The sequence below is a fragment of the Copadichromis virginalis genome, linkage group LG6 (assembly GCF_057382275.1).
Source record: "Copadichromis virginalis isolate Kocher_CV1m ecotype Utaka linkage group LG6, C_Virginalis_male_GT1.1, whole genome shotgun sequence".
Lineage (NCBI taxonomy): Eukaryota > Metazoa > Chordata > Actinopteri > Cichliformes > Cichlidae > Copadichromis > Copadichromis virginalis.
The window spans coordinates 36,136,925-36,163,867 of record NC_140623.1 but is presented as its reverse complement, the minus strand read 5'-3'; the positions used below and the strand labels follow the sequence as shown (position 1 = coordinate 36,163,867).

The 26,943-nt window shown below is 40.5% G+C and overlaps 1 protein-coding gene across 2 annotated transcripts; it reads left to right on the top strand.

Annotated features, from left to right (window-relative positions):
* The first annotated feature begins 1,311 nt into the window (after positions 1 to 1,311).
* rgl3a (ral guanine nucleotide dissociation stimulator-like 3a) lies at positions 1,312 to 17,666 on the top strand. 2 transcript variants are annotated; one of them, XM_085460224.1, is made up of 18 exons: positions 1,312 to 1,418; positions 2,118 to 2,380; positions 8,207 to 8,487; positions 9,882 to 9,926; positions 10,087 to 10,256; positions 10,614 to 10,759; positions 10,872 to 11,183; positions 11,284 to 11,387; positions 11,496 to 11,580; positions 12,560 to 12,634; positions 13,211 to 13,297; positions 13,391 to 13,423; positions 13,540 to 13,661; positions 13,755 to 13,850; positions 14,376 to 14,511; positions 14,610 to 14,873; positions 15,126 to 15,240; positions 15,733 to 17,666. In XM_085460224.1, the coding sequence occupies exons 2-18, from the start codon at positions 2,192 to 2,194 to the stop codon at positions 15,885 to 15,887; spliced, it is 2,415 nt and encodes an 804-aa protein (XP_085316350.1). In that variant the 5' UTR covers positions 1,312 to 1,418; positions 2,118 to 2,191; the 3' UTR covers positions 15,888 to 17,666. The 2 variants fall into 2 exon arrangements, with proteins under 2 accessions (XP_085316350.1, XP_085316351.1); XM_085460225.1 differs by lacking the exons at positions 1,312 to 1,418; positions 2,118 to 2,380 and adding an exon at positions 6,651 to 6,881.
* Positions 17,667 to 26,943: the final 9,277 nt, after the last annotated feature.

The window sequence follows — 26,943 nt, the reverse complement described above, 5'->3', positions numbered from 1 at the left end:
GGAATGTTCTTATTAATGCCAATGACCCATATAATCAGGCACCAGGTAACAGTTCAACATAGACTGCAGTTGGTTTTGCTTAATTATGCTCCAGGTTTCTTTCTGTAAATTGGCTTTGATACATCAAGGCAGACGCACAATTTGCTCTTCAGTCCTCATTTATGTTTGCTTGGTTCCATTTGAGGAAGTCAGAGCATAAGGAGACAATACTGCACCAGGCTACTTTTAGACAATTTGAGAAGGTAACCTCTTAAAGTTGGCATCTATTCATGTCAATGTTAATTGCACTTTATGTATTTATTTATTAGGAATCATGCATATCTCTGCTTTGTTGTTTTTAAGGTTTAGCCAGGGAAGTAGCAGCAGTACTTTGACAAAGTGGCTCACTTGTTTTTTAGACTTTCTAGAGAAAAGATGTCCTAATATTAGACTTCCTTGTTTTTCTTTCTGGCTCTTTCATGGCTATCAGCTCTTCTGGTCGTCTGTGCATGGTTGCAGCGGAAAGGCTATACAGCTGCTGACTGACATCACAACATTGCGTGTGTTTAAGGATGTTTATTACCAAAAAGCGCTGCATTATAAACACAGAATTCATATTTTCTAGTAAAAGAGATGCCCATTCCTGCACTGCCCATTTCTTCTCAATAATTCCTCTGCTTCCTTAATTTTATTAAGAATCTAAATTTCTGACAGGGGCTTGTCTCCTCAGCTTCCTGAAATCTACACATGTATGTCTGCTTTATCGCTGCCTTTTTGCCTTTACCAACCAGTTCGTGAGAGGAGACAGGCATGCTCCTTCTGCTGCAGAATTTGAATCACTGCCACAAGTGTAGGCTCGATTCTTCAGCATCTTATGCCAAAAATGCTTTCTGTTGAACATGCCTCAGCTGTTAGTGGAGGCTTTAGGTGTGACTGCATGCTTGCCTTGCCTTTCAAATGCGAAATAATACATTCCTAGGTAAGAAGAATTATTTAAGGGCTTGGCATTTTACCACCAAACTCTCATCAGTCAAAATGAATTCATGGCAATTTGCACTGTTTAACAAAAAAAGGGCACGTTTTTTGTTTTTTTTTTACATTTCTGCAGCAGAGGTGCTTATTTCTATCCATGGCTGAGGGGGGGGGGGAAGAAGGCAGTGAATTTTTGTGAGAAACGATTAAAATGGGACATAATTACATATCACAGAGAGTACAGCCAAACAAGGAGGAGGCCATTCCAACACACACACACATACTCACACATACACACACGTACACACACGTACGTACATGCGCAGGGCATCATCCACCCACAAACACAAAGAACAATCAGCCCTCGGTGATAAATACCAGAGTCTCTTCCTTGCAAGTTTCACACTGCTCTAAATGAGTATTCTGGTTGGACAAGTGCAGCTCTGAACAAGGATTACTGAGAAGCAGTAAGTGACTGTCGTTTTCTTTGCTTTGTGTAGATGTGATCGTATTTAATATCAGACTGATGAAGATTTTTCTTGGAGATTCTGTGGCCGACGCATTTTCTGCATCTTGCAGGTGTTTCAATATGTTAATTTTGTACCTTATTAGAGAAATATTGAATGGTCAAAATGAAAGTAATATGTCACTCAGTGTTCATGTTTTTGTTTATTGTCTTATGTGCCCATTAAAAGCCTTTTTAATAGAAGATAGGCAGCTTTTAAAAAATCAGTATGATTCCAAAAATGTAAGCAGTGTCATTTTAACAAAGCAAACACTGGCGCATTTCATGTATACACTCAGTATTGGGTCAGTTTTATTTTATTAAACTTAAATTAATTCAAGATAAATGCCCCATATCTTAATGCTTTCTTATAGTTCTTTCTGTTTTTTTATGCTATAGAAGAACAGATAGATGTATTTCATTAAGAAGTGAATTAATCAAATTAAAATGTTTTATGTCATAGTGCAGTGCTGTTTTCTGTTGAATATGATTTTATTCAGCTACCGTTATTCCAGTTTTTAGCACTGGTCTGTTTAATAGATTTTAAAATGGCTGGATATCAGAGGTATCAAGCAGTACTACAGTGTTAGCCGCTCTAGAATAAACTTTAAATGACTGTAAATGTGTGGTGGTTGTTTTCACGCTCTCCTCCATGACACAGATGAGGCATCAGGTGTGGGAGAGGTCTGACGAGGTGTGCGTGGGCCTGTAGCGTGACCGGCACAGAGCCAAAACATGAGGACCATCCTGCCTGTGTGTGGAGGCAGTGATGCCGGGGAACCCCGCAGCCTCCGCAGCAGGGTTGGCAGGATGAAGAGGCTGCTTTGGCTGAGGCAGAGTCAGTGCATGGGCGTTCACATGAACACGGAGCCTGGAGTGTGGCTAAGGAGTTTCCAGTTTTTGGACACCGATGGACAGTGTGAGGTGAGTTTGGAGTTTTGTAGCAATGTTGAGAAAAGGCTGGTGTCACGCTCAGCTTTATGCAATAGTGGGGTGCTATTCTTGGTGCACTGTCAACAACTGTGTTTTACATTTTCATCTAAATAGTTCAGGTGAACCTCCTGAAAGTCAATAGTGAAACTAACCCAAAACATCAGTAACCCCAGTTCAAAAATGCCGTTTATTTTCTGAATAGAAAACACAAGGTATGATTTCTATATAATATGACTCACTAGAACATTACATGAAATATAATCTATAATATTATTACATTTTGAGATTTATATGCCTTTATTCAACTTTTATTTGACTGAGATTTGGATTGTAAGCAATAGTAAACAAAACCAGTACACAACATAAATAAATGAATTACCTATAACATTTGTTAGATTCTGCAATCACAAAGTTGCACTGAGCTGTAAAAGCACTTACAGTCCATTATTGCTAAAGAGTCCTGTGTAGTGGCAAGGCCCTGCCAGCCCTGCCAGTTTATGTAATAACCCACAGCTGATAAAAACAATGATCTGCAAGACTTTTCATTAATGATTAACTGTTAAGATAGTTCACACCATTTAGCAAAATATGTTTTAGAAAAGCACCGTTCACTCTCAGGAGACTTAAGTTTCTCCATATTCTTTGTTTTGTGTAACCAGCAAAATATATTCAATTTCTAGAGAAGAAAGGAAGTTATTTATGCAAAGACTGATCCATCAGTTTCAAACTGGAATTAATTATTTTTCATTAAAGGTTCATTTTTCTTTGAATCATTGTGAAACATTAATAGAAGTTGCCTGTTACAGGTTCCTATATCTCAGGTTAATGTTGCCAACAACCAAACCTAATATTCTTTCTAACTATCATGGATGACTGGGATAAAACTGGAAAACAAGAACTTACTGATATCTAAGAAAGAAGTCAAATATAATAGTTTTAAACTGATTACTTAAAAATCCTGTGTCCTGTGTGTGTGCGTGTGTGTGTGTGTTCATGGGTGGGGTGAGTTCAGCTATTGTCCCGTTGTTTTTACAGTCATGACGTCATCACTAACAATAGCCTTTTAGTAAAACTAAGGAAGAACTACAGTGCATTAGACTCTCCAGAAAATATATCACATTTCAGACCAAAGAAAAAGCCTTTTGATCATGCGTGTTTTTCAAAGCAGTCATCGTTAACTGTTTGTAGGCTGGGTTTTACTTGTTGCCTGCCTGCCATCACATCACCATTTATTGTGTCTAATTAGAAGTAATTGAGGTCTCCCCTTCCTCTGTTTCTCCACATTTTTGTTTAGCCTCTTTCGAAATAGAGGGTGGCTTTGTGAGAGTGAATGAGAGTGAAACTCATTAGGCAAACAAAAAGCTCATTCTTCCTTTTGGGCTTAATGATCAATGACAGAAGCCTGACTGAAGATGCTCCATCCGCTCAGCTTGTGTTTTGCTCATTTGTCAGTTTGTCTCCAAATTCATATGAAAGAATTTCTTTGGTTTTAATACGTAGATGCCTATCGCTGTTTTGTACCTTTTCTTTTTAAATCGCACACATATTTTTAGAACTACGACCTGTCTTTGTGGTATGTCACCGCGCCTTTAACACGACATTAAGCTCTTGGGGAAAAACTGTCCTGACTGGATTCTTTTATGGTGTGACTGCATTGTTTCTAGTTTTTTCACACTGGCCTAGAATTAGCTTTGCATTTGCAAGATCAATCTTCCCTTAACATTTTCCAAAAACAAAAAAATAATATTTCCTCAAAGAAGATGAAGCAAGTGGAAAGCACTTGGGCCTGTTTAAAAGGAGCGTTTATGTCTATTTACAGCTCTGTATCTACTGGAGTCTATATGATTCACAGTTCAAAACAATCCCTGTTTATCTCGAATTGGATGCCTTTATTGTCAAGAAAACAAAAAAATAAGAAAAGGAAAATAAAAATATATACACATTCTTATATATGAATACATATGCATACACACCTACATATATGTAGGTGGCCAACAAGAAGTCATCATTTGGTGGGAGGCTTCCATTAAATAATTACTGCAGCGATTAACATTCTTCGGGTGGGAACTGGTTAGTTAACCCTGACTGATGCAGTGACTAACTTTTTAAACATTTTTTAAAAATATTTTAAAACCACAATTTCAGAAGCTGCCTCCTGTTGTCGTGGAAGAGATGATCGTCTGTTTCAGAAGTGTCCGATTTTAAGCCTGCATCAATCAGAAAACCAAACAGACCATAAAATAAACTGTAGAGCTCATAGCAAACTAAATGGATTGGGGGTAAACAGCTGTTTAGCTTTAAGAAAACCGCTTATCAGTGAGGCTGTTTGGCAAGGAAAGACTTTCACTTTGCTAGGGACTGGACTCTGGAGCAACAGAAAGGTCAAACGGTCAGATGACTCCACATTTATCCTGTTCCAGTGTGACTGGCCCATTAGGATAAGAACTGAGCTGAATGAGGTTTTCCCCCTTATGAATAGCATCTGCTGTACACGCCTGTGGGGGCAGTATTATGATGTGTTTGCTTCGGTTAGTCAGGTCTTTAATATTAAATCAACCCTGCCTGAATATAGTGTCTTTGGGACATGCTGGAGAAGACTTTAGACAGTGGTCTGACTCCTGCATCATCAGTACAAGATCTTGGCAAAACACTTAATGCACGTCTAGAAAATAATAAATGTTGTGGCATTTTGTAATGCTTTTCAAAACACTGAAATCTAAAAGGTCCCCAATTAAATAGAGTGTGAGGTTTTGGCCAGACATAAACACAAATCTACATGTACACACAGATATATTCATGTATAAACAACAGAAAGTAAAATCCCCAGAGTAAATTGTAGTAGTACTATTTCAGTAAAACAGTATAGGATGAGGAGAAGTTCTTTCACATGATTAGGAAGTGTTAAATGCTGTTTCTTAGTCTCGCCCTGATTGGATGGTCCTCTACTGCGTCTCAGTTTTATTTGCTCTACAATTAAGGCCACCCAGACTTTGAGACAGAGGTTCACAAACTTCTTCTGACATGCCCCCAAAACTGTTAACTTCCCACATAGCACAATTTTTTATCCATCATTAAATGATGATAAAAAGTTTCCTCCTTTTCATTAGGCTGTTCCCTTTAGGGGCTGTCGCAATAGATCATGTGCGTCCATCTCAAAATATTTCTTGTAACCGTGCATCAGAATCCAATATATGTCAAGACATACTGAAAAAGATGATAGTTAAGGAAATTAAGGTTTCATCAAGTCCATCTTTTACTATTTATACCATGGCCAGCAGATGTCACAGTAGTTGCCGATTATCATTGTTTTATGAGTTTTATGTGATATAAATTTGAACATTTCTAAATACTTACTTATACTTATTAGTTATTTAAAAACATATAGCTATGACTCACTATTACCACACATATTGTAAGCCGTCACATTGCATTATGTGTCTGGTACTAACACTCAAATGGCACTGTGGAGTCAAGCTTCCCATTCTAGGAAGGGTGCTGGACCATAACAGCATCATGGTGGCTTCAGTGAGGGAGGTGAGGCTAAATTTATGACCAGCAAACATGCCAAACCCATGACAAAATGTGATATCTCTGACACTAGAAGTCACAGACTTCACCTGTAATGGCTGTGCTGGGTTCGTCTAAACTCTTTTAAAGAGTCAAACTCACATCAGTGATAGAATATGAAATCGTTACAGAGGTTTCATGCAAAAATAAGTTGGTTTTTAAGACCATTCTTACTCCACTTTATTTCTCATGAAAATATAAATAAAATAATATTTTTATCCGACATGTGTGCTTTGGAGACTTGGAAACTCAGACAGCAAACTCTATATGGTTGGAGAAATAAATATAGAACAATTTAATACCATTCGGGTAATTATGTCTTTGTGACTCTCCGTGGTTTATTTTACTTGAGTGGCTTTCAGTTTGAGGATCCGGCTTTTAAAAAGTAGCCAGACAGACGGATAGATGGGGTCCTTACTTCCTGATGTCACACGTAAACAGCAGTGATCATATTACTCTGCTGATGCTGCTGTGATAACAGCGCTGGAAACCTTTACAGTATTGCCAGTATCAGTAACAAATTTCCAGTCACAACCTCAGGCTTAACATATGCACGATAGCGTCTGATGCTATTTATTTGGCTAATCTTATTGGTTGTTTGTGTTGAGCCGGCCCACACCTGTTTATTAGCTCCGCCCACCGAAATAACTTCTATTCGTTTTACCCGACCAGGCGTCATTCTAGTTAAGCGACAGTTTGGAAAGTTGTGCTCGCGTATCTTTGTATTTATTTATTATTTTTTTAAAGAGACATTTTCGCTATATTATTTATGAAGGATGAAAGTGTCAGGTTTACTTCAGACTCAAGCCAAGTGTCGAAGACCGTGATTGAATCCTTAAAAATCCACTGCCACGAGAGTTTACACACAGAAGGACTTATTTACCCCAAGAGCAGGATAAAGATGGGAAAATGGCACTTATCCATGGTAGGTCAAATGAACGATCTTCTTTCTGGCATGCATTAGTTATAAGTTAACACATGAATCTGACTGCAGCTTTTTCATTCTTGGTTGTTTTCATTTGTTGTCAGCTTCATGTGAACTTAATCGTGATTCTATGGTGTGCAGGGAAAATATAAAAGTTTCATTCACTGTTGAGTATGCGCTGGTGTCACAATGCTTTGCACACTGGTTTCTGTCATGTGGTGTCAGGTATTTTAAAGAGTGCTCTGCTCCTATTGTCATGCATGCACAAAATAACGCTTGTTTACCAGCAGGATCAGCGAGCCTCATTTCAGGTCTGTGAGTATTAGAAGATGAGGTGACACCCAGATCTCATGGCAAGTTTGAGATTGTTTGCCTGTGGGGTTTGGAACCCAGTTACTGTCTAATGTCTGTGGCTTTGTAAAACACCATCTATTTGGAGTTATAGTTATTAGTTTGAAGGGCTGCTGGATCAGTTTAAGCTAGATCAAATAAGTATTGTTGTCTTTTCTGCATTTATAATTATTTGTGCTTTAAGAGTTGCTCTGCAGTTTCACTGCCTGATCTCACATGTCTTCCATAGCTTATATAATTAATAATTCAGCTGATCAGTGGTCTGTTTAAATTCCTTTTAAAGTAAGAGTGGTAAATTTTTATGCTCTTAAAAATCATCATTGTTGTTTGACTGTCAAAGATGTTATAATGTTGTTGTTTGTCATTAATATGACTAAATTACAAAATTCCAATCTAGAGACATCTGGAGTTTTCTCAGATCTGATGTTAAAATAAGTTTTAAGTTAATCTTTCCATTACAAAATGTCATAATTTTGTGTCACACGTAAAAATAAACCAATGGCCCGTTTTTTTTCCCTATTACATCTGACTATTTCTCTAAAGTTTTGGAGGAGGAAATATGAGGTTGTATCTAACTAAGACTTTCAAATTCCTCATCAAATTGTAGTCAACTGTGTCAGGTGCAATGAATCATCCCCATGTTTTTTGGCATAAACAAATACGTCAGTAAAACAAAATTTTCTGTCATTGGTCACTAGGTGTGTGTGTATGTGCGTATGTCATCAGTGAGTTTAACGAAGCAGAGTTCGATCTTTTTAAATAAAATCATGGAATTTGTTAAGTTAATTTTGAAACAATCATCTGCGTATTCCAAGGCTTTAAACAAATTTAGATCACATTTTTTTATTCTCTCTTATACACTGAATGAATTCTGGGGGCTCTGCAGAATCACAAAGACCAGAGCAGAACACAGGAAGAAATTTCATGTGCTAGGTCCAGATTTGTCAGATCATTACCTGAATTTTCTCCTGCAGGACCCGGTTCAGGAGTGGGGCGAAGAGGAGGAGGATGGGGCAGTGTTTGGGATCACGCTACGCAGGGAGCCTGTGCCGACCTCGACCATGGGAGAGCTTCCAATGAGCTTCGTCCAGTACCACACGGTGAAGGTGCGCAGGCTGAAGGCAGCTACCCTGGAGCGTCTGGTTACCCATCTACTGGACCCTGAGAAAAGGGAGTCCGACTTCATCCAAGTGTTCCTCTCCACCTACAGGGCCTTCACCTCCACCAGCACCCTCATTGAGCTGCTGTTTCAGAGGTGAGATTTTGTAGACTTGTGTTAACAGAAAGCATGAGGGTGCTGTCAGCTGGTGTGTAAGCCCGTATATGAGATAATTTTGCTGCTTGATTTAACATGTATAAATGTACACAGCTGGAGTCAGATGAAGGCCTTAATTTTTTGTGAAATGGACCATTTGAAAGACGAAATCAGTTAAGCCCTAATCATCGCTCCTTATCAGAAGCCACAGATAAGAAGGCTTTAATAATTGCCTTCTAACTTATTGACATTTATTTATTATTCCACTTTGTGCTGCTTTTAAAAAGGTCATCACTGCTTACAAATGAAAGTGGAGCGCATGCGTAATAACCAGGTTTACAACATGCCCAGTGCACAAATCAATTTCCAAAGGACAGAGCAGTTTAACAGCCTGTTTACATCGCCTCAGCAGGTTTCTATGACAGGTATTATCGTCATGAACTAAACAAAGCAGTCTCGAGCTTTATTCCATTGTGAAACGATCATGGCTACACCCTCCACACCCAGCAACTATTTACAGTTAACTTATTGATTTTGCCTCAGGAAATACCTTCAGGAATCTTTTGCAAAGTACATATTTCGGAGTTGTGTATACACCAATGTGTTAGGATGATAATAGAAATTATTCTATTCTCCTCCTAATTTCTATTAGGAGGAGAATAGGATGTTCTAAAGTTATAAAACAAACACAGCTCAAATAAACTTTTATGTCTCTTTTCTTTCTAACTCAACTTTGCTAATTACATCATGTATGGATCTGTGACCACTAGTGTGGAGTTCATATATTATTTGTCAAACAGTCGCCCTCATGACTGCAGTGCTGGTGGCAAAAGATTTCCTGGGGAATTTCTTAGAAGCGATCACCATCAGAACAAACTCTGAATTGTGTTTTCCGTCTTTTGCCTTACAGGATTTTGTACAGGATGTGGCCTTTTGCTGCTGTTGTAAAACTTCTTAAAGAACTATATTTTAACTGCATAAGTTGGGTTGAATTAATTTACCCAGCTTACACAGTCTTTGACTTGCTCCTGTGCCGTGACCACTAAGGTTCTTAAAGTTCTGTTTTGTTCCCTGCTTTCATGCAATAAAGGCACAGGATCCTGTTATAAAACTTCCTGCACATGCGACAACGTGGCACCATTCTCCAGTTTTACTGCACGCATATCATTATTAAACACCATGGGGGGCATTTATCTGTTTACACTCTGTAACAAGGACACGGTGTGTCTGCAGGGAGTTAGAGTGTTGCAGGACATTTCCACAGGATGAACAGTTGTTAAGCTGCAACCCTGGGACTTTCCTTGTTTACAGGGTTTATTCTGTCATCATTCGCTCACTATGTTGTCCTTTTCTGTGGTGATAATACATAATCCTGTCTCCCTTGCCGATTACAGAAATGACTCGGTCACAAACCTGGATAACTCAGTGAACGCGAACAGGTGAGTACAAAAAACAGTTACAAGTTTGTTTGTTTTTTAGTTAATCTGTTGTAAATTATGCATGTGTTCCTCAGATATCATCAAGTCTCATGTAAACTAACCTTGTGGAGTAAAATTAACAATCAATCAGTAATCGTCATCTCCCATGAATCTCCTTTAGTACCTTGGTCCCAGTGATCCGGCTTTGGTTAGAGGAATACAGCGAAGACTTCAATGAGCCCCCTCAGTACCAGGCTCTCCGGACTTTGTGTGTCCACATGCAACATCGGCTCTGCTTCAGATGTTTGGTTCATCATGCAGAGGGCCTGCTCAAGAGGTTCCAGGAACAAGGTAAAAAAAACAAAAAACAGATACATAATGTGTGAATCAGTTTTTATCAGAAGAATTTAGTATAACCTGATGTTCAAGACCTTATATCAACAATAAATCATTTAATTTACAGGTCCAGATTAAGCTAATTACTTCTAATAATCTAATCTTGGCTATTTATCTAAAAGAAGGAAGCTACCTGTGAGATACTTGTTTCAATGACCTCATTGGTCTGTTGATTTTTACAAGGTCATTTTTGCAGCATCTGAAACAGTTCTCCTTATTTACAAATACCGCCGCGGGTTCACGAGTGTTTTCCTTCACGTGTGCATTGAGCTGCACGTTTTAATGTCATTTATGATTTGGCGTATTTGACAGATTGCGGCCAGCCTGCGTCAGAGCACAGCAGTGAATCACTGCAGCAGGTAGATGAAGCCGAGATGTCCACTAAGAATGAAGACAAATACAACTTTATGGACTTGCCCGTGAGGGAAGTGGCTGAGCAGCTGACCAGACTGGACGCTGTAGGTTTCGTTTTTATAAAAAATTGAAGTTCTGTGTTTCTCGGGTGATTGTGGGAGGGTTTTTTTTTTTCTCATTAATTTTTTCCTGTCTTATGACAATTTTTTCCCCCAGGACCTGTTTGTCAAAGTGGAGCCCTTCCACTGCCTGGGCTGCGTCTGGTCCCAACGTGACAAAAAAGAAAACCGAAACCTGGCACCAACGGTCCGCGCCACCATCTCCCAGTTTAACGCTGTCACCAACAGTGTCATCACCTCACTCCTCTGCACATCCCCGCACCTCCCTTCCACTTCCTCCCCTGGCTTGTCACCTTCTTTGTCCTCTAACTTCCTGTACCCCTCCTCTGCTCCGAGCTCACCTTGCATCTTGCGCACCAGCCCCTGTCACAGAGCACGCGTCATCGAGCGGTGGATCGCTGTTGCACAGGTTTGCATCACAAAATATTTAGAGATTAACAAAAAGTTTCCATCCAAAAACAAAATGAGGACACAAGAAAGACACTAACAATCTTATTGTATCTGTGCAGGAGTGCAGAGAGCTGAAGAACTTCTCTTCTTTAAGGGCCATCCTTTCAGCCCTGCAATCCAACGCTGTGTATCGCCTCAAAAAGACATGGGCTGCTGTCAGCAGGTCAGCAAATATTTCATTTATATTACAGGGTTGTTTCACTCAAAAGAAGAATATACTACTGCAGGAAAAAGAAACGATCTTTATGTAATAAATATTTTGGGTTTTCAGGGAAAGCATGGCCACCTTTGACCACCTTTGTGAGACTTTTCCTGATGAGAACTGTGTGCTGACCAACAGGGAGATCCTGGTGGAGGTAACTACATGTATTTTCTACACATACACATGTGGGAGAACGTGGACCGAAGATGAGAGAAGAAAGCTGTTATTAGTACCAAGTGTTCTTGAAATAGGCAGAACTGTACTGCCTTCGGGGTATCTGTATCTTTAGCTCAGTCCTCAGAGAATCAAGGAATACAATAATGAATGCACTGCAGGAAGACATTACCAGGATTCTTCCTGGAATGTACAACAAGAGCCTTGTTTGACTTCTCATAAAACCTGCTTTACTTGTATATGTGCCTCTTGGGTCTGTAATTACAGCTGGATGATGATAAATGTAAACTGTGGTAAATTAAAACCTGACAAACAAACATGGACAGAGAAACACCTTTTAAAAACTAGCCTAGAGAGTGTACTGCTACTTAAAATTCCAGCCACGAATACCAATACAGTCACATGAATTCTCACACAGCTCCGTGATCACATTTTCAAACTAAAATGTTTCAAAGGAGGTCCTTAATCATTTCATAGAGAAGCTTCATAGAGAAGTCCTGTCAAGTGGCCTGTTATTGTTCATTAATTACTTTCTCCTTTTTGATGGTTGAGTCACATATTCTTCTGAATTTAATTCACAAGTCTAAAGGTGTGTCCAGTTCACTTACCACTTTGCTTTTTGTTCTGAGAGCCTTTCCCTGTGGAAAGAAACTGATACGAGTGTGTATTCAATGATACTGCTTTTATCAGTGACAAAGAGAAGCCCATTGTTCTTAGCTGACACTAATAAAACTGCAAATAAAAGTTACTCCCTGGGCATTTGTCCTACTCAGTGGTTATTAATATGTTGAGTGCACATGTCTAACACTCGTTTGCAAGTTTTAAACACATTTGTTCTTCAGAAGTACCCTCCCACAGCACCCTGTTAGGAGGCCCTCAACCCTGACAGGAAGAATTATATAACATGTCTACTTTGTTTTCATCTCACATTACAAACCTGAATTTCCATTTTCCTGTAGGATGGGACTCACCCACACAGCAGTGGCATGTCGGCTGATAAATCACCCCGGCTCTGCTCGGAGTCCAGGCAGATGGTAAGAGGATACTCATCATCATTTCTGGTTCCTCAATTTTAGATTTCACCTAAAAAAAAAAAGTGAATCTGTCAACTAAGCAGGCTGGTAAAACTAAAAGAAAGAGGTCATTTTTTCCCCCCATCATCAATTTAGCTTCCTTAAATATCACTTGTTCTCAATTTTAGTTCCCTGCTCAGTTTCTAGATATGTTGCTAAGTTCCACTTCTTGTTTAATAGAAATATATTTAATGGAAATTTTAAATGCACTGACAGCTCACACAAATGTTTGCATGTATGGAAAGATGCATACACCCAAGAGGTGTGTGTAGCATTTCCCACGTCCATTTGTTTACTCAGTCTGGGTGTGGCTGTGTGTAAAATGTTTTATACCCCCATAGTCATGATGTCTATATACTGAGATGCTCTTCTCTCTGCTGTTTTGTTTCTGTGCCTGCTTACGTATTAAATATCATTTTCCCTGGTTTCCTTCTGCTCTGCTCACCACCGTCTTAAAATCTCACTAGTTTTTTTTTCTGCTCATTTTGCGGGGATGTTCTCAGTCTTAAATAATGGATTTGGCTTTTTTGTGCTTAGAACTACAGCAGTGGTGTGGTACCATACCTGGGCACTTACCTGACAGTCCTCACCATGCTGGACACAGCGTTGAACGACACAGTGGACGTGAGTTCTTTATTTGTTTGCCTTTATGGCACTTCAGTGGATCTATTATCCAATATAACTCAGGTTGTTTATTTTTCCCTCTTTTGTTCACAGGGTGGCCTCATAAACTTTGAGAAACGCAGACGGGTAGGTGTCGCCTCCTAGTGGTGTCTTGCATAAATTACTGACAGATTTCTATATGCCGCCTTGTTCTTTCTGTTCTATATTTTAACCTCTGCTGTATTTTATTGTTTCCTTTATAGGAATTTGAGATTCTTTCTCAGATTAGGCAGCTTCAAGCTTCTTGTTCCCACTACCGTTTTCCAGTCAACCTTCGTATCGCCGCCTGGCTGCAGACGCACACGCTGCTCACAGACCAGGAGAGGTGAGAATCACATAAAACCCCTTCATATACATTATGAAGTAGGTTTTGGTGAAGTCCATCATGCCTTATTTTATTTGTTTTTGTCTGTTGTAGCTATGAACTGTCTCGTGGACTGGAGCCTCCAGCTGACCTCTGCCCCAGCTCTCCCAACACATGGAGCAGTTATCTGCTCACAAGGAAGCTCGCCGCGTAAGTTTAAAGTCTGTCGGTTTATTTTTAGGTGCTTTAGAGGTTACAATTTTAGTTAATTGAACATTATTTAGTTAAGGTGGGTGTTCATTTCTGACTCCATAACTTTAGAATGTCATCCTTATTTATCTTACACACGACCAGTCAGTCGCTTTAATGCCTCTCTCTGTAAAACAGCTTTCTTCCGATTGGCTGTTCCTCTTAAATAGAAGGTTTTTTAAAAAAGCAGGTGGAGGAGGCTTCATGGGAGCCAAGAGCAGAACAAGAGATCTGAGCATGTAGATCAGTCTGCAGTCTGAGATTTTGGCTCACAGAGATCACTTGTATATACTTTGGCCTCATGATTTGAAGTATTGGTCATGTTTAACATGAGTATCTACTTTTGCTACACTATAAATATGACACAAAATTAGGAAAATCATAATAGCCACTCTTTAAATTCTGTTTATAGCTTTTTGAGTCAGTTGAATGAAAGCTGTAAGTGTTAAAGTGCTCAGAAGTGCTCAACTCAAATTGCATTTGCAGGTTGAGAACATCTGTCGACACTCCTGTCAGGAAGACCCACGCTGACCAGATCAGTGTGTCGTCTTCTGGCTCGAGCGGTTCAGACATGGAGGACCTGTCTGTGCCTCAGCTCTCCCCCCTCAGACTGAAACTAAAGGTATGAAACCTCCACACTCCTGTATATAGTCAGACAGTATAACGGTTACCGGGGACAAATGTTGTATTCATATTCTTTCCTCGTCTCTCTCCCCTCAGTCGTTCTCGGGCTCCCTTCACAACGTCACAGAAGGCACCTCCTCCGGGTCCTCCTCCCCATCCCTGTCTAGATCCTCCTGCAGCTCCTCACATCCAGACCTCACATCCCCCTCCCTGGTGCTAAACCCAGACCCATCGTCCTCATCATCATCCAGCTGCTCTCCTCGGGCGCTGCCTGTTTACAACAAACAGGTTTCTGACTCGTGTATCATCAGAGTCAGTGTGGAGTGTGTCAGCAATGGAAACGTCTATAAGAGCATAGTGGTACGTCTGGTGATCTGGTATATCTGCTCTTTAAAGGTCAGCCAGAATGTTTTTGGCAAACTTTGTTCTAAAATAAGAAATTAGAAGAGTAGTGTCGGGATTACATGATGAACTTTCTTGTCCCCCTTTGTGTTGACGGAAAAAGTTAGGTGTGTTTTTAGCTTCCTTTTAAGGTGACAGTTCAGCGCAACGTTCAAATTTCAAATGCATCAATGCGGATGTGAAGTGTTGACTCTGTTATTTCCTCTCCAGCTGACCAGTCAGGAGCACACACCTCAGGTGATTCAGAGAGCTCTTGAAAAGCACAACATGGAGGACTTCAGTTGCAGTGACTTCGGCCTCTACCAGGTGCTCAAAAATGGAAAAGGTGAATATCTCTGCTTCACACTTCAATTCAAACAGTCTAAACATTTGAGTGCTGGTGTAACCTGCTCAGAACAGAATGAACCTTTATCAGTGAGGACTTTCAAACTGTGTGTCTCCTCTGCTTTTAGCTGTTTGCAAAAACACAAGAGTATGTTCTAAAAAGTAAATAAATCATGAAATGTGACCTTAAACTGTGCACTGCATTAACTAGATAAACGATATACCAATATTTAATCTCTGAAAGCAGGAAACATTTTCACTTGTGCAATGATATGTTTCACCATCAGTCTGCAGCTTTCCATAAATTAAAATGCAAATCAGCCTCAGCACAAGATGACATATATATATATTCTAACTCCTGCTCTTGTAATATTTTAATAGCTTTTAATTTCTTAAATAGACTTGAAGGGCAGACATTATTGGAAATTTGTTTCTGCATTAGTCTTGCAAATGGAGAAAACTAAATGGTACTTTACTTCTCTTCTTGCCACAGAGCTCCAGATACCTGACAAAGCCAACGTGTTTTATGCAATGTGCCCCACTGCCAACTATGACTTTGTCCTGCGCCAGCGCTGGAGGAGCCACGGGAGAAATTTTGGCTCTTCAACCAGCCCTGGAGCTCTGCCCAGGTGCCGCCGTGGAAGGTGAAAAGTATTTGGTCTGAATGAAAGGATCGAAGGACACTTTTTTTAGAGCGAGAGTGGAGCTGTTTATCTGCACCAACCACTTCAAGACACATCTGTGGCTGTTTGCATCTACTTATCAAGATGAGATTGTTACTATGTAGCAGCAGACGAGAGCAGAGATTCCCAGACTTCGACTGAAACATAACCCGGAGAAGTTCTCATCGAAGCTTAATATTCATCAGGAGCAGCACTGGAACAAAAGCGATCCTGTGCTCCTTGAAAAAGTTTGAAGGAAATGTTCAGATATACATAAGACTGAATGCAGAGAATAACCTGAGTAACAAAAAGTGCAATCTCACCAAGGATTGGTGCCACGAAGAACTCTTCAGCTTTCACCGCAGGAGATGACACATATCAGGATCAGCTGGTCTTACAAAGCAGTCCTGTGTCATGACCCAAAATTAACTTGCTGTGCGGCTTCTGTCTGTGACCAGTTTAGCACACATGACACTTTTCTCTCAGCCTGTTCGGCTGCGTGAGCAACAGGGGCTGCTGTCTTTCACAAACCCGGCAGAACAAATGGAAGAACAGTGAGTCAGGATGATTAAATATGAGATGTTCGCTCTCAGATGATGAGCACAGATTCCCAAACAGATCGAGGTTGAATTTTACTCATGCTGAGTGCATTGGATGGAGTGAAGCTCTGTTTAGACCAACACCTACTGACCCTGATGTGGACGTGTCTGCAACAAGTATTCATTTGTTTTGTAGTAAATGATTTCAATATTTTAATGTAACTTAATGAAATCTCGTCATTTAAAATTATTTATAGTGTTTCAGTATTCAGCTTTTAGAGCTACGGTGATGTAGTAAAAACGTGTCTGTATGTTTTTTCATGTTTTCTAGTCTTTGATGAAGTGCTGTAGAAATCATGTTAACATTTAGTTCTCATAAGCTCAACTCAGTTTTGTATCTGTTTGATCGAAGAAAGCTATTTCTCTTTTCTTTTTCTATGTTTCTTTTTTAATTTGCTACGGTGAAATGAAGGACTCTTTTTAAGTAAGATAATATGCACATTATGTATGTTTATATAGTCTGTGGCCTTGCCTGGATTGTGGCATTTGTTTTAAGTTTTAATGCTTACATGGGACATCACACAGATCATTTTCCCCTACCCAAACTGTTATTCAGGTGCCGCTTATGGTCACTAATGTCTGTAATCTGGGGTAATTATAGACCACCAGGCCTACTATAATAAGTCAGTTTGCATGCATCACTGTGCATGAAATTAATCTGAAAAATGGTTCTCGTATGTGAAAATAAGGATGAACTAGCATGTGAATTAAATTAGCAGGTTAGAGCTACTCTGTGAGGCTAATCCTCCTGAAAACTACCAGCCAGATGTTTTTATGCATCTAAGATGAAAATTTAAGTCAAGTTCAAAAGTGTTCAGTCACTGAACGACATAAAATATTTTTTGTTTTGTTTTTTAGCTTTTGCACACTGGTGGGTTGTTTTTTGCAGGATTTTGCATCACCCATTCATTTTAAAGCTTCTATGATCTGGTTTAAAAAAAAATCAAGTGAAAAGTTGGTAGCAAAAGGAGTGGCAGCTGCATTAAATGAAGGAAATGAATTAGCAGGTTTTCATCTTTGTTTGTTTTTTTGCACATCAGAAGTTCGGTATGAACATTTTTTAAACACTTTATTTCAGCAGATTCTTTATTTAAGTTTCATCTAAGCATTTGCTCATAATAACTGATGTTAAATGTTTAGTAATAAAATGATTTTTGTCATAGTGACACTGTAATCAGTTGTTTTAATTTATTCCATTTTTAATGGTGTGACTTCCTTGAACACAGAAGAAATGATACACTCGTCCATCCATCCATCCATCCTCATCCGCTTTGTCCGGGGCCGGGTCGCGGGGGCAGCAGCCTAAGCAAAGAGGCCCAGACCTCCCTCTCCCCAGCCACCTCCTCCAGCTTATCCGGGGGAATACCAAGGCGTTCCCAGGCCAGCCGAGAGATATAATCTCTCCAGCGTGTCCTGGGTCTGCCCCGGGGCCTCCTCCCGGTGGGACATGCCTGGAACACCTCACCCAGGAGGCGCCCAGGGGGCATCCTTGTCAGATGCCCGAACCACCTCAGCTGGCTCCTTTCGATGTGGAGCAGCAGCTGCTCTACTCTGAGCCCCTCCCGGATGGCCGAACTTCTCACCCTATCTCTAAGGGAGAGGCCAGCCACCCTTCGGAGGAAGCTCATTTCTGCCGCTTGTATCCGCGATCTCGTTCTTTCGGTCACTACCCACAGCTCGTGGCCATAGGTGAGGGTAGGGACGTAGATCGACCGGTAAATTGAGAGCTTCGCTTTTACACTCAGCTCCCTCTTCACCACGACGGACCGGTGCAGCGTCCGCATTACTGCAGCTGCAGCCCCAATCCGTCTGTCGATCTCCGGCTCCCTTCTCCCATCACTCGCGAACAAGACCCCGAGATACTTGAACTCCTCCACTTGGGGCAGGAACTCATCCCCGACCCGGAGTGGGCACTCCACCCTTTTCCGGCTGAGAACCATGGCCTCAGATTTGGAGGTGCTGATCCTCATTCCCGCTGCTTCACACTCGGCTGCGAACCGTTCCAGTGCGAGCTGGAGGCCCTCACCCGATGAAGCCAACAGAACCACATCATCTGCAAAAATCAGAGATGAGATTCTGAGGCCACCAAAGCGAAAGCCCTCCGCCACTTGGCTGCGCCTAGAAATCCTGTCCATAAAAATTATGAACAGAACCGGAGACAAAGGGCAGCCCTGGCGGAGCCCATCACCCACCAGGAACGAGTCCGACTTATTGCCGGCAATGCGAACCAAGCTCTTGCAACGGTTGTATAGGGATCGAATGGCCCGTAGCAATGGGCCAGACACCCCACATTCCCGCAACACCTCCCACAGGACACCCCGAGGGACACGGTCGAATGCCTTCTCCAAGTCCACAAAACACATGTAGACTGGTTGGGCAAACTCCCATGCACCCTCAAGTATCCTGGAGAGGATAAAGAGCTGGTCCAGTGTTCCGCGACCAGGACGAAAACCGCATTGTTCCTCCTGTATCCGAGGTTCGACTAACGGACGAACTCTCCTTTCCAGCACCCTGGCATAGACTTTGGTGAGGGACCAAACAAAGAGCGATTCATAAGACCCTTATGAAAAGGAAACTGAGGGAACAGTTTACCCTGCCCGGGATAGGGTTACCGGGGCCTCGCCCTGGAGCCAGGCCCGGGGAGGGTGCCCGAGGGCGAGCGTCTGGTGGCCGGGCCTTAGTCCATGGGGCCCGGCCGGGCACAGCCCGAAGAGGAGACATGGGCCCATCCTCCCGCAGGCCCACCACCCGCAGGAGGCGCCATAGGGGTCGGGTGCATTGTGTGCCGGGTGGCGGCCAGGAGCGGAGGCCCTGGCGGACTGACCCCCGGCTGCCAAGACTGGCAATAGGGACATGATACACTCGTATCAGACTTTATTCACGGCAGAGAGAATTTGGTCCATATTGAAATGACGACGTCACGCAGTTACTGTAGATTTCCCGTTTCACCGCTTCTCACAGGTGTTATATTGGATTGAGATCTGGTGACTGTGGAGGCCATGAACTAATAGTCATCTTCAAGAAATCAGTTGGAGATGATCAGTTGGAGCTTCATGATGTGGCACATTATCCAGCTCACAGGAGCCACGTGTGGATAGGCACACTGTGATCAAAAAGAGATAGATATCGTCAGCAGTAATACTCAGCTAGGCTGTGGCATTTAAACGATGTGCAACTGAACAAAGAGGCGAGAAGTGTGCCAAGAAAATATTGTCCACACCATTAAACCACCACCACTGGCCAAAACCAATGGCAAAAGGTAGGAAAGAGCCATGTTTTCAAGTTGTTCACAGCACATTCTGGCCTTCCATCGGGCTGTTGCAGCAAAAATCAAGACTCAAAGACATCAAGACTTAAATCACCCTTTTCTGCAATTATGATGCTCAGTTTGAACTTCAGCACATCATCTTGAGCTTGTCTACATGCCTAAACGATACTGCCATGGGATTGATTAATTACATATTTGCATTAACAAGCGTTTGAGCAGGTGTACATAAAGTGACTGTGAAGTGTATATATGCTAGAAGCCTACAACACAAGGAAAACATTAGAGTGGCCCTTTAAATGCATGTCCCCTCGTGGGTTTTTTTAACCAGATAGGCTGTTAAAAATGTAACTACCTTAAAATGTGTTTAAACTGGGGGAAAGTTACTGTTTTTGAGACAAAGGAAGTCGGTTAGCGCTCTAGAAGACAGGCTTGTTTTTTACAGTGTAACCCTGCTGGATAAATGATGTGTTGTAGGCGGCCACTAGGTGGCGATAGTCACAAAGACTGCTTTTGAGGCGTTGCTTGGCGCCTTTCAAAAGCAAACAACTGGTTCACCCTTTAGTTAAACACTTCTTGGCCATGGCCTACATTTGATGCAATATCAAACGTGTTCGCTTAAAGTGTTTCATAGGAAACTGAGTTGAAATGAGAATAAAAATAAAAATAAAATAAAAAAGTCCAAAAACCACAACCAAAGAGCAGCAGGAACACATGAGGAAAGTCTAGTCAAGCAGGCCATTCTTCTGCTTCTGCACCCTTTACTCTGATGAGGCAGTGTGGGAGGTCAGAGTTCACACTGACAGATGTGTGGGAGGTTGTGACCTGTCTGGCCAGTTCTGCTGCCTGTGACTACAGCTCTGATGTTGGATTTCCATATTTTAAACTGTCAGTAGCATCAAGCTCAGAGTTACTGAGGTGTTTGTGAATCAAATATATTCCCCTCCTCTGATTATCAAGCTTAACAATACTTTAGATTAAATTTTTTCCTCCCTTACACTCTTTCTTTTATCTATGAAAAAAACAGTATAAATTGTATCAACATGTTAAAAGACTGCCTTTTCTTTTTATATATGCAGCAGCAGAATAATAAGATGAACTGAAATAATCAGTGGCATGGCCCTTGAGGGCAGAGCCGTTTTCTCTTCCCACTTGTGGTTTTTGGTTTCTTGTTGTCCTCCGCTGCCCCTGACGCCTCAGACTGATTGATTGTTTATGACGTCCGTTTTTTACAGGTCACTTCAGGCCATTTTCCTCATCTGAACTTACTCTGCAGATATTGTGGAATCAGCTGACAGGGTGACTAATAGTAAAGTGGCTTCATGTGAGTGGATATTATTTCATGTCAGTTCAGATTAGTCCTGCTGGGTCACAATACAGAACAAATATGGTTGCTTGAATGAAAAGCATTCAGCATTCAACTCTAAATTGTGCCTAATGCTGTAAATTTGTTATTTTAAGAACGAAATGTTTTACCTGGACGTTTTTTGGTGTGTATCTAGCAGAATGCATGTTACAAAAATAAATAAATAAATTAAATTAAATTAGTCATTAATTAGCAGCTTTGTTTGTTGGGTTTTTAAAGACACTTACTGGTTGGTTACATATTTTAAAACATTATGAAAATATGAATAGATTTTTTTATTAAAATGGCACAAATGATTTTTTATGCATTATATGTTTAAAAAGTTATTTAAATCCCCATACGATGCTGCTGACTCTAGCAAAACTAATCTGGTTTAATGAGCCTTTGGCTTAAGTTAATGAATTGGGTAATTTATTAAGTTAGGTAATAACTACAATACACAAAGTGTGACAGAGACATGCATGTAAGGCAATTGTTCAGGTTGGGGTCTCACATAACTGAAAAGCTATTATTCATTTAAATCCACTATAACCTAAAGTGTTTTCTTTAATGGCTTTTTCGAACTAAGCCACAGAAAATATCTACATGTATAACCTCACTGTTTTCTGTAGTAAATCCCAGGTCTTCATATTCAACTTTTAGATTTTCTTCAGCTAAATAATATAAATTAAATTAAACAACAATCCCATTAAGACGAAAAGTTATGCACAGTTTCTCACAAGCACAGTCACATACTTATACATTTAATCTAAACAGAGACAGCTGTGTTCAAAGCCACACGTCACTGATTCCACCTTCTCGTGTACATGAGTTGCATGTCTCCTGTTCACTCAGCTAATCACAGATTAGTGTGTGCATGTATTTTTCATAAGCGTGTCTGCAGAATGCATGCATGTGACGTGAGCAAATGTGTTCAGTGTGTGTGCGTGCCCGTGCATGTATGATCACACATATTGTAGATTTACAGTACAGTAGGTCAGTTGGAAAAGATTTGCTCACATGCTCATGGAGACATATTTCTAATATGTCTTTTGTTGTGTTCTCCTGCGTGTATGTGCTTTGCTAGTGTCTTAGCGTGCGTCCTGCAGAGCTCGTGCATCAGCAGGTCTGTGCTGTAACGGTGGACAGATGGGAAACATAGCTGAGACTAATCCAAAGGGGTTAATCCCTTAATAACCAACTACAAATGACTGCAGGTTACCTCACTGATTCCAGCTCCAACATGTTGTTTGTAGTCTGTCGGGCTGCTGGAGCGCCATTAAAGTTTGACTGTGAGGAGAATGCTGACTGGGCATTTATGTGGTTAAATAACACATCGCCAGCTTTGTGCACTGTATTGTGAGTTTTTTTGCAAACACTGCAGAAATGTAGAAGAGCTCACAAAAACAAAAGAAAACAAACACAATGTATGGACATGACCTAAAACATCATCAGAAGTGCAAAAAGTGCATTAAGAGAACCCGTTTGAACAAATGAAGAAAAAATAATATTTTCAGTGATTATTTTATAGAAGAAAAGATGCAATATTGCATATACAAAAGGGTCAAACATATGTGAACCTTTTCTTTTGGTGGCTGATGTGACTCCCTGTGTACCAATGTTTCTGTCATGATTGTATTTGAGTTTCTTTTGTTCAGCTTTTGATTTTATCAATTTTTTTTTTGATTGTCTATGTCTCCCTTTGTTTTTACACAGGGACAATAGATTTTATTATTTTTGGTAATAACTCAATTTTGTGTCTCTGGTTCCTTTGTTGCCTCTGTTTTGTTGTCTTGGAGGCATTTCCCCAAACTAACCGTTTCAAATCTGTGATCTTTGATGGTTTACTGCAATGAACTGCAATGAACTAAATCAAAGACATTTAGTGGAGTGAAATCAAGACTTCTACTTGACAGTGGTGTGTGTGTGTGTGTGTGTGTGTGTGTGTGTGTGTGTGTGTGTGTGTGTGTGTGTGTGTGTGCGCGCTAAGTGTTGCTGTCTTGGTGCACGTGGATAGTGCTTGATAGTGTTATAACGCTTTACTGCAAACGTAATGTCTTGTATTTAAAACAAAAAGCCAATTTTGTCTCATCTGTTTATTCAGTAAAGTGTAAAAACTGAGGTTACACCATCATTAAGCATCATTCTGATGGTGGACTGATGATTGATAATAGCCTATATAAAAGAGGCCTTTAGCTTCTTCAAAGCTGCCCTGGGCTCCTTCATGACTTCTGAAGTCGTTGCACATCTTGCCTTTGTGTGAGGATGACAAAACTCTTTAATCTTTTCATCTCTTTCACTTTATCTGATTGTATATTGAATTATCAATGTATTCAATTACTGACTGAATTATTTCTAATGGCCTGAAGAAGGCCATTAGAAATGCACTGGGCTGCAAAAATAAGTCCACAACAGTTGTACAACAGCCCTTGGCTCCTTTCTCTTGCTCTCACTAAACACTTTCCTGAAAATTATGTTCTTGCTGAATTCAAGCCATACTGAAAACAACATGAACATTTTTGAAGTTTATTAGTGTCCAGAAAGCCTGCTTTGTGACTGACAACCCACTACTGCTACAGGCCTGTAGTCTTCCTCGGCTTCACAGCCAGATCCATTCTTTTGACATCTGGTTTCAAAAAGCTGAGATAGCGATAAGGAAAACGCTCACCCACGGTGGCATCATTCATTAGTACATTAGTAGTCTCTTTTTAAAACTTCTAGTGATTCCTTTTATTTGCTTTGCAAAGATCATGCTTTGATAGTTCACCATTCCTTAAATAAAAAGACTTAAACCTGAGTCAGTCAATAACGGGAAACCCCCTGACTCCAATTTATCATCAAATGAACTTTTAATCATAGAGGTCTGCATGCTTTTTAATATTTCCTCAATACAGAAATGCCAAATAATGGAGTTTTCAGTTACCTTCTGCTCCCTTTATCAGCTTAAAAATCTCTTATGAATTTATGCAGAAATATAAAATGCTGTGCCAAAGGGCTTACAATCTCTTTCAGTCTTGCAGCTGCATGATTTTGAATACTTTCATGCATCCATGAATGTCTGTTATTATTTTTCCTTTCTGTCCTAACCTTGATTAAATCTCTAAAGCAATGGGGGATACGATATAGTCATTTTGAGTGGAAAGGTACTCTCAAATAAATCTGAAAATTAGCACGTTGAAGCAAATCAACTGGATATCTTCCAAATAATCTGAAAAAAATCACTTTTTCTATATCACTATATAGCTTCTTTGCCACGCACATCAGTAGAAAATACTCCCTTTATTAAATAAACCTGCTCTCGTGAGCATAACTTGAATTTAAGCTGTAACTTTGTCCTCCTTAGATCCTATTTCTATTGATTTAGAAGAGATGTGTACCAAGAACCATTTGTCACTGTACGTGGACCTGTGAGTTTTACTTCCCCCATCTATACTGTTTGCTCACACTCATGGCTAAACTATGTATTTTGTGATGTGCTTCAGTAAATATTACACAATAATCAGTAAACCAGAACGTTAGAGATGAACATCACATTCCAGAGTATCTTAATCATGGTGCGCAAACCTGGCTAACAATTAGCTGGATGCATCCACACGCCGGCTATTTGACCAGCAGGAAACACGTGGGCTTGTTTCAAAATGAAAGTTTAAGGTTTAAGTAGAAAATCAGACTAATAAAGAGTGTAAAAGTTTGGTTTTTCACTGGTCATTAAAAAAAGATAAAAAGATAAAACTTACACACCTTGGTGCACTGCGGGATATTAAACTGTTAAACGTCCCATCAGTATTGAGCCAGTTTTAATTACAATCAATATATAAGCCCTTATTGCCATCCTGCAAATTGTTACTAGAAAACTTTGAAAATGCAGGTAGCCTCCTCTTCTGTGTTTAATTAACTTTATTGATCAGCGATGTTCCAGTTAAAATATTTATGGAGCACTGTAACAGCTCTGATTTAAAGCTATGGACTCGAACCAACGTGTTTGTGGACCATTAGAGTTCCTTTGATGTCAGTAAAATATTTGAATTGTCTACACACATCTTACAAATATGAATCTTTTTTTAATGTGAAAACAGGAAAGAGACATGCATAATGGCTGAGTCAGAGCTCTCCAACAGCTAGGTGGGAAGCCAACATGTCTAGACTGAATCAGGAGCTGTTTCTCTCTTAGGTAATGTGAATCTTTTACTGTGCAGATCTGCTGAATAACGAAAGGTTAAAGAGCGTGAAGAGTATATTTCTGAGATTTTGATCAAATAAAAGCTAAGAGCTTAGAAACAGTGTTGGGGATATTTCCCATGCTCTCAACTCTGGAAAACCTTTCTGCAATTGGATTGTGACAAGTGGCAGAACCAAGCCAGTTTTATATTGGTGGCCAGGATGAGATCATTACTTACGCTGAGGTTAAACATAAACAGATGATTCATTACAGTTTTTCTGCATGACAAATCATTGGTGGCCAAATGATTTGTGGTCACTTCCTGTTACCGGGCATGAGTGCCCTGTTGGAGTAAACCATTACCACGACAATCTTTTTGTGAAAAGCTGAACTGATTAACAAAATGTGGAATTGTTGAATGTTTGGTGATTTGAAATTGGCCGTGGTTTGAACGTGAGCACAAATGTTTGTATGTCTTACAATTAACTCGAAAACAGACTGCAGGGCTGTCCAGGATGTAACCTTGTCTTTCACTGTGTGACAGCTGGATAGCCTGAAGCCCCCGCTGAAATGCATAAGCAGTTTAAGGAATAAATGGGTGGATATTTGTGTAGGGAAAGAAATGAAACTACCATACTACATCGGACAGTGAGAGAAGTTCAAAGCTGGCTGTAGGATGGGGACAAATTTCACAGTGTTACACAGTTTATATGATTGTAGCATTAAATAATGCACAGATCATGGTGACACCTGGCATTCATGGAAAAAGAAAGACAAATGGAAAAGATGGAGGTATCTAGTTGAGTTGTAGCATTAGTTATATCTTCCAGATCTTGTGATCTGCGTAAGCAGGGGGTAGCATGGAAACAAATACGGAAAAAAGACGTGAACCTCTGCTCTACATACTTGAAATTTAATGCCCTTGCCAAGTTTCTTTTTAAAGACAACACAGTGTTCCTGAAATCTCAGTGAGCTGGCAGTGTAATGGGTTTCACTGTTGATTGTTTGGCGTGGCTGTTAGTCAGTGGTAGCCATGGCCACCCCTGGCTTCACCTTGGCTCCACCGGGGATCATGACCACAATTCAACATCGAAGAGCAAAACTGAATTAAGCTTTAGGAAAACAAAATTACAGCCCATTAAATTCAACGGGCACATGATGCATCGCTGAAGTCAGAGTGAAAGGGTACGACTCTCTGTACCCTCCGTTTGGACAAACACGCCTACAGCCTTCTTCCTGTAGCACAAGGACACAAGATATGGTAATACGTGGTTTAGCATTGCATAACATGGAGCTGATTCATCTCTCACACATGCGCATACCAACACGCACACAGTTCTTCCCTGTGGCCTACTTTCATTTCAGAAGTGCACAACTTTCTTGTGTCCTATTTTAAGGCTATGATGTAAATGCTGTGTATACAGATGTGTGTCTATGTGTGTGCTAAAGTGTGTCACTGAAGTTGGCAGTCCTCAAATCATTGTTCTACACACATCTGTAGGATTAGACACACATACATTGAGTGACCTATTTTACAGTGCTCTGGCGGTCAGAGGCAGCAGAGACTGAATGGGTCATGGCAAGCAACATAACTCTGTCCTGAATGGCAGCCAACCAAGCATGTTTAACAGAGGAGTCATTTTTCTCCCTTTTTCTCTCTCTGGCTTCCTGCAG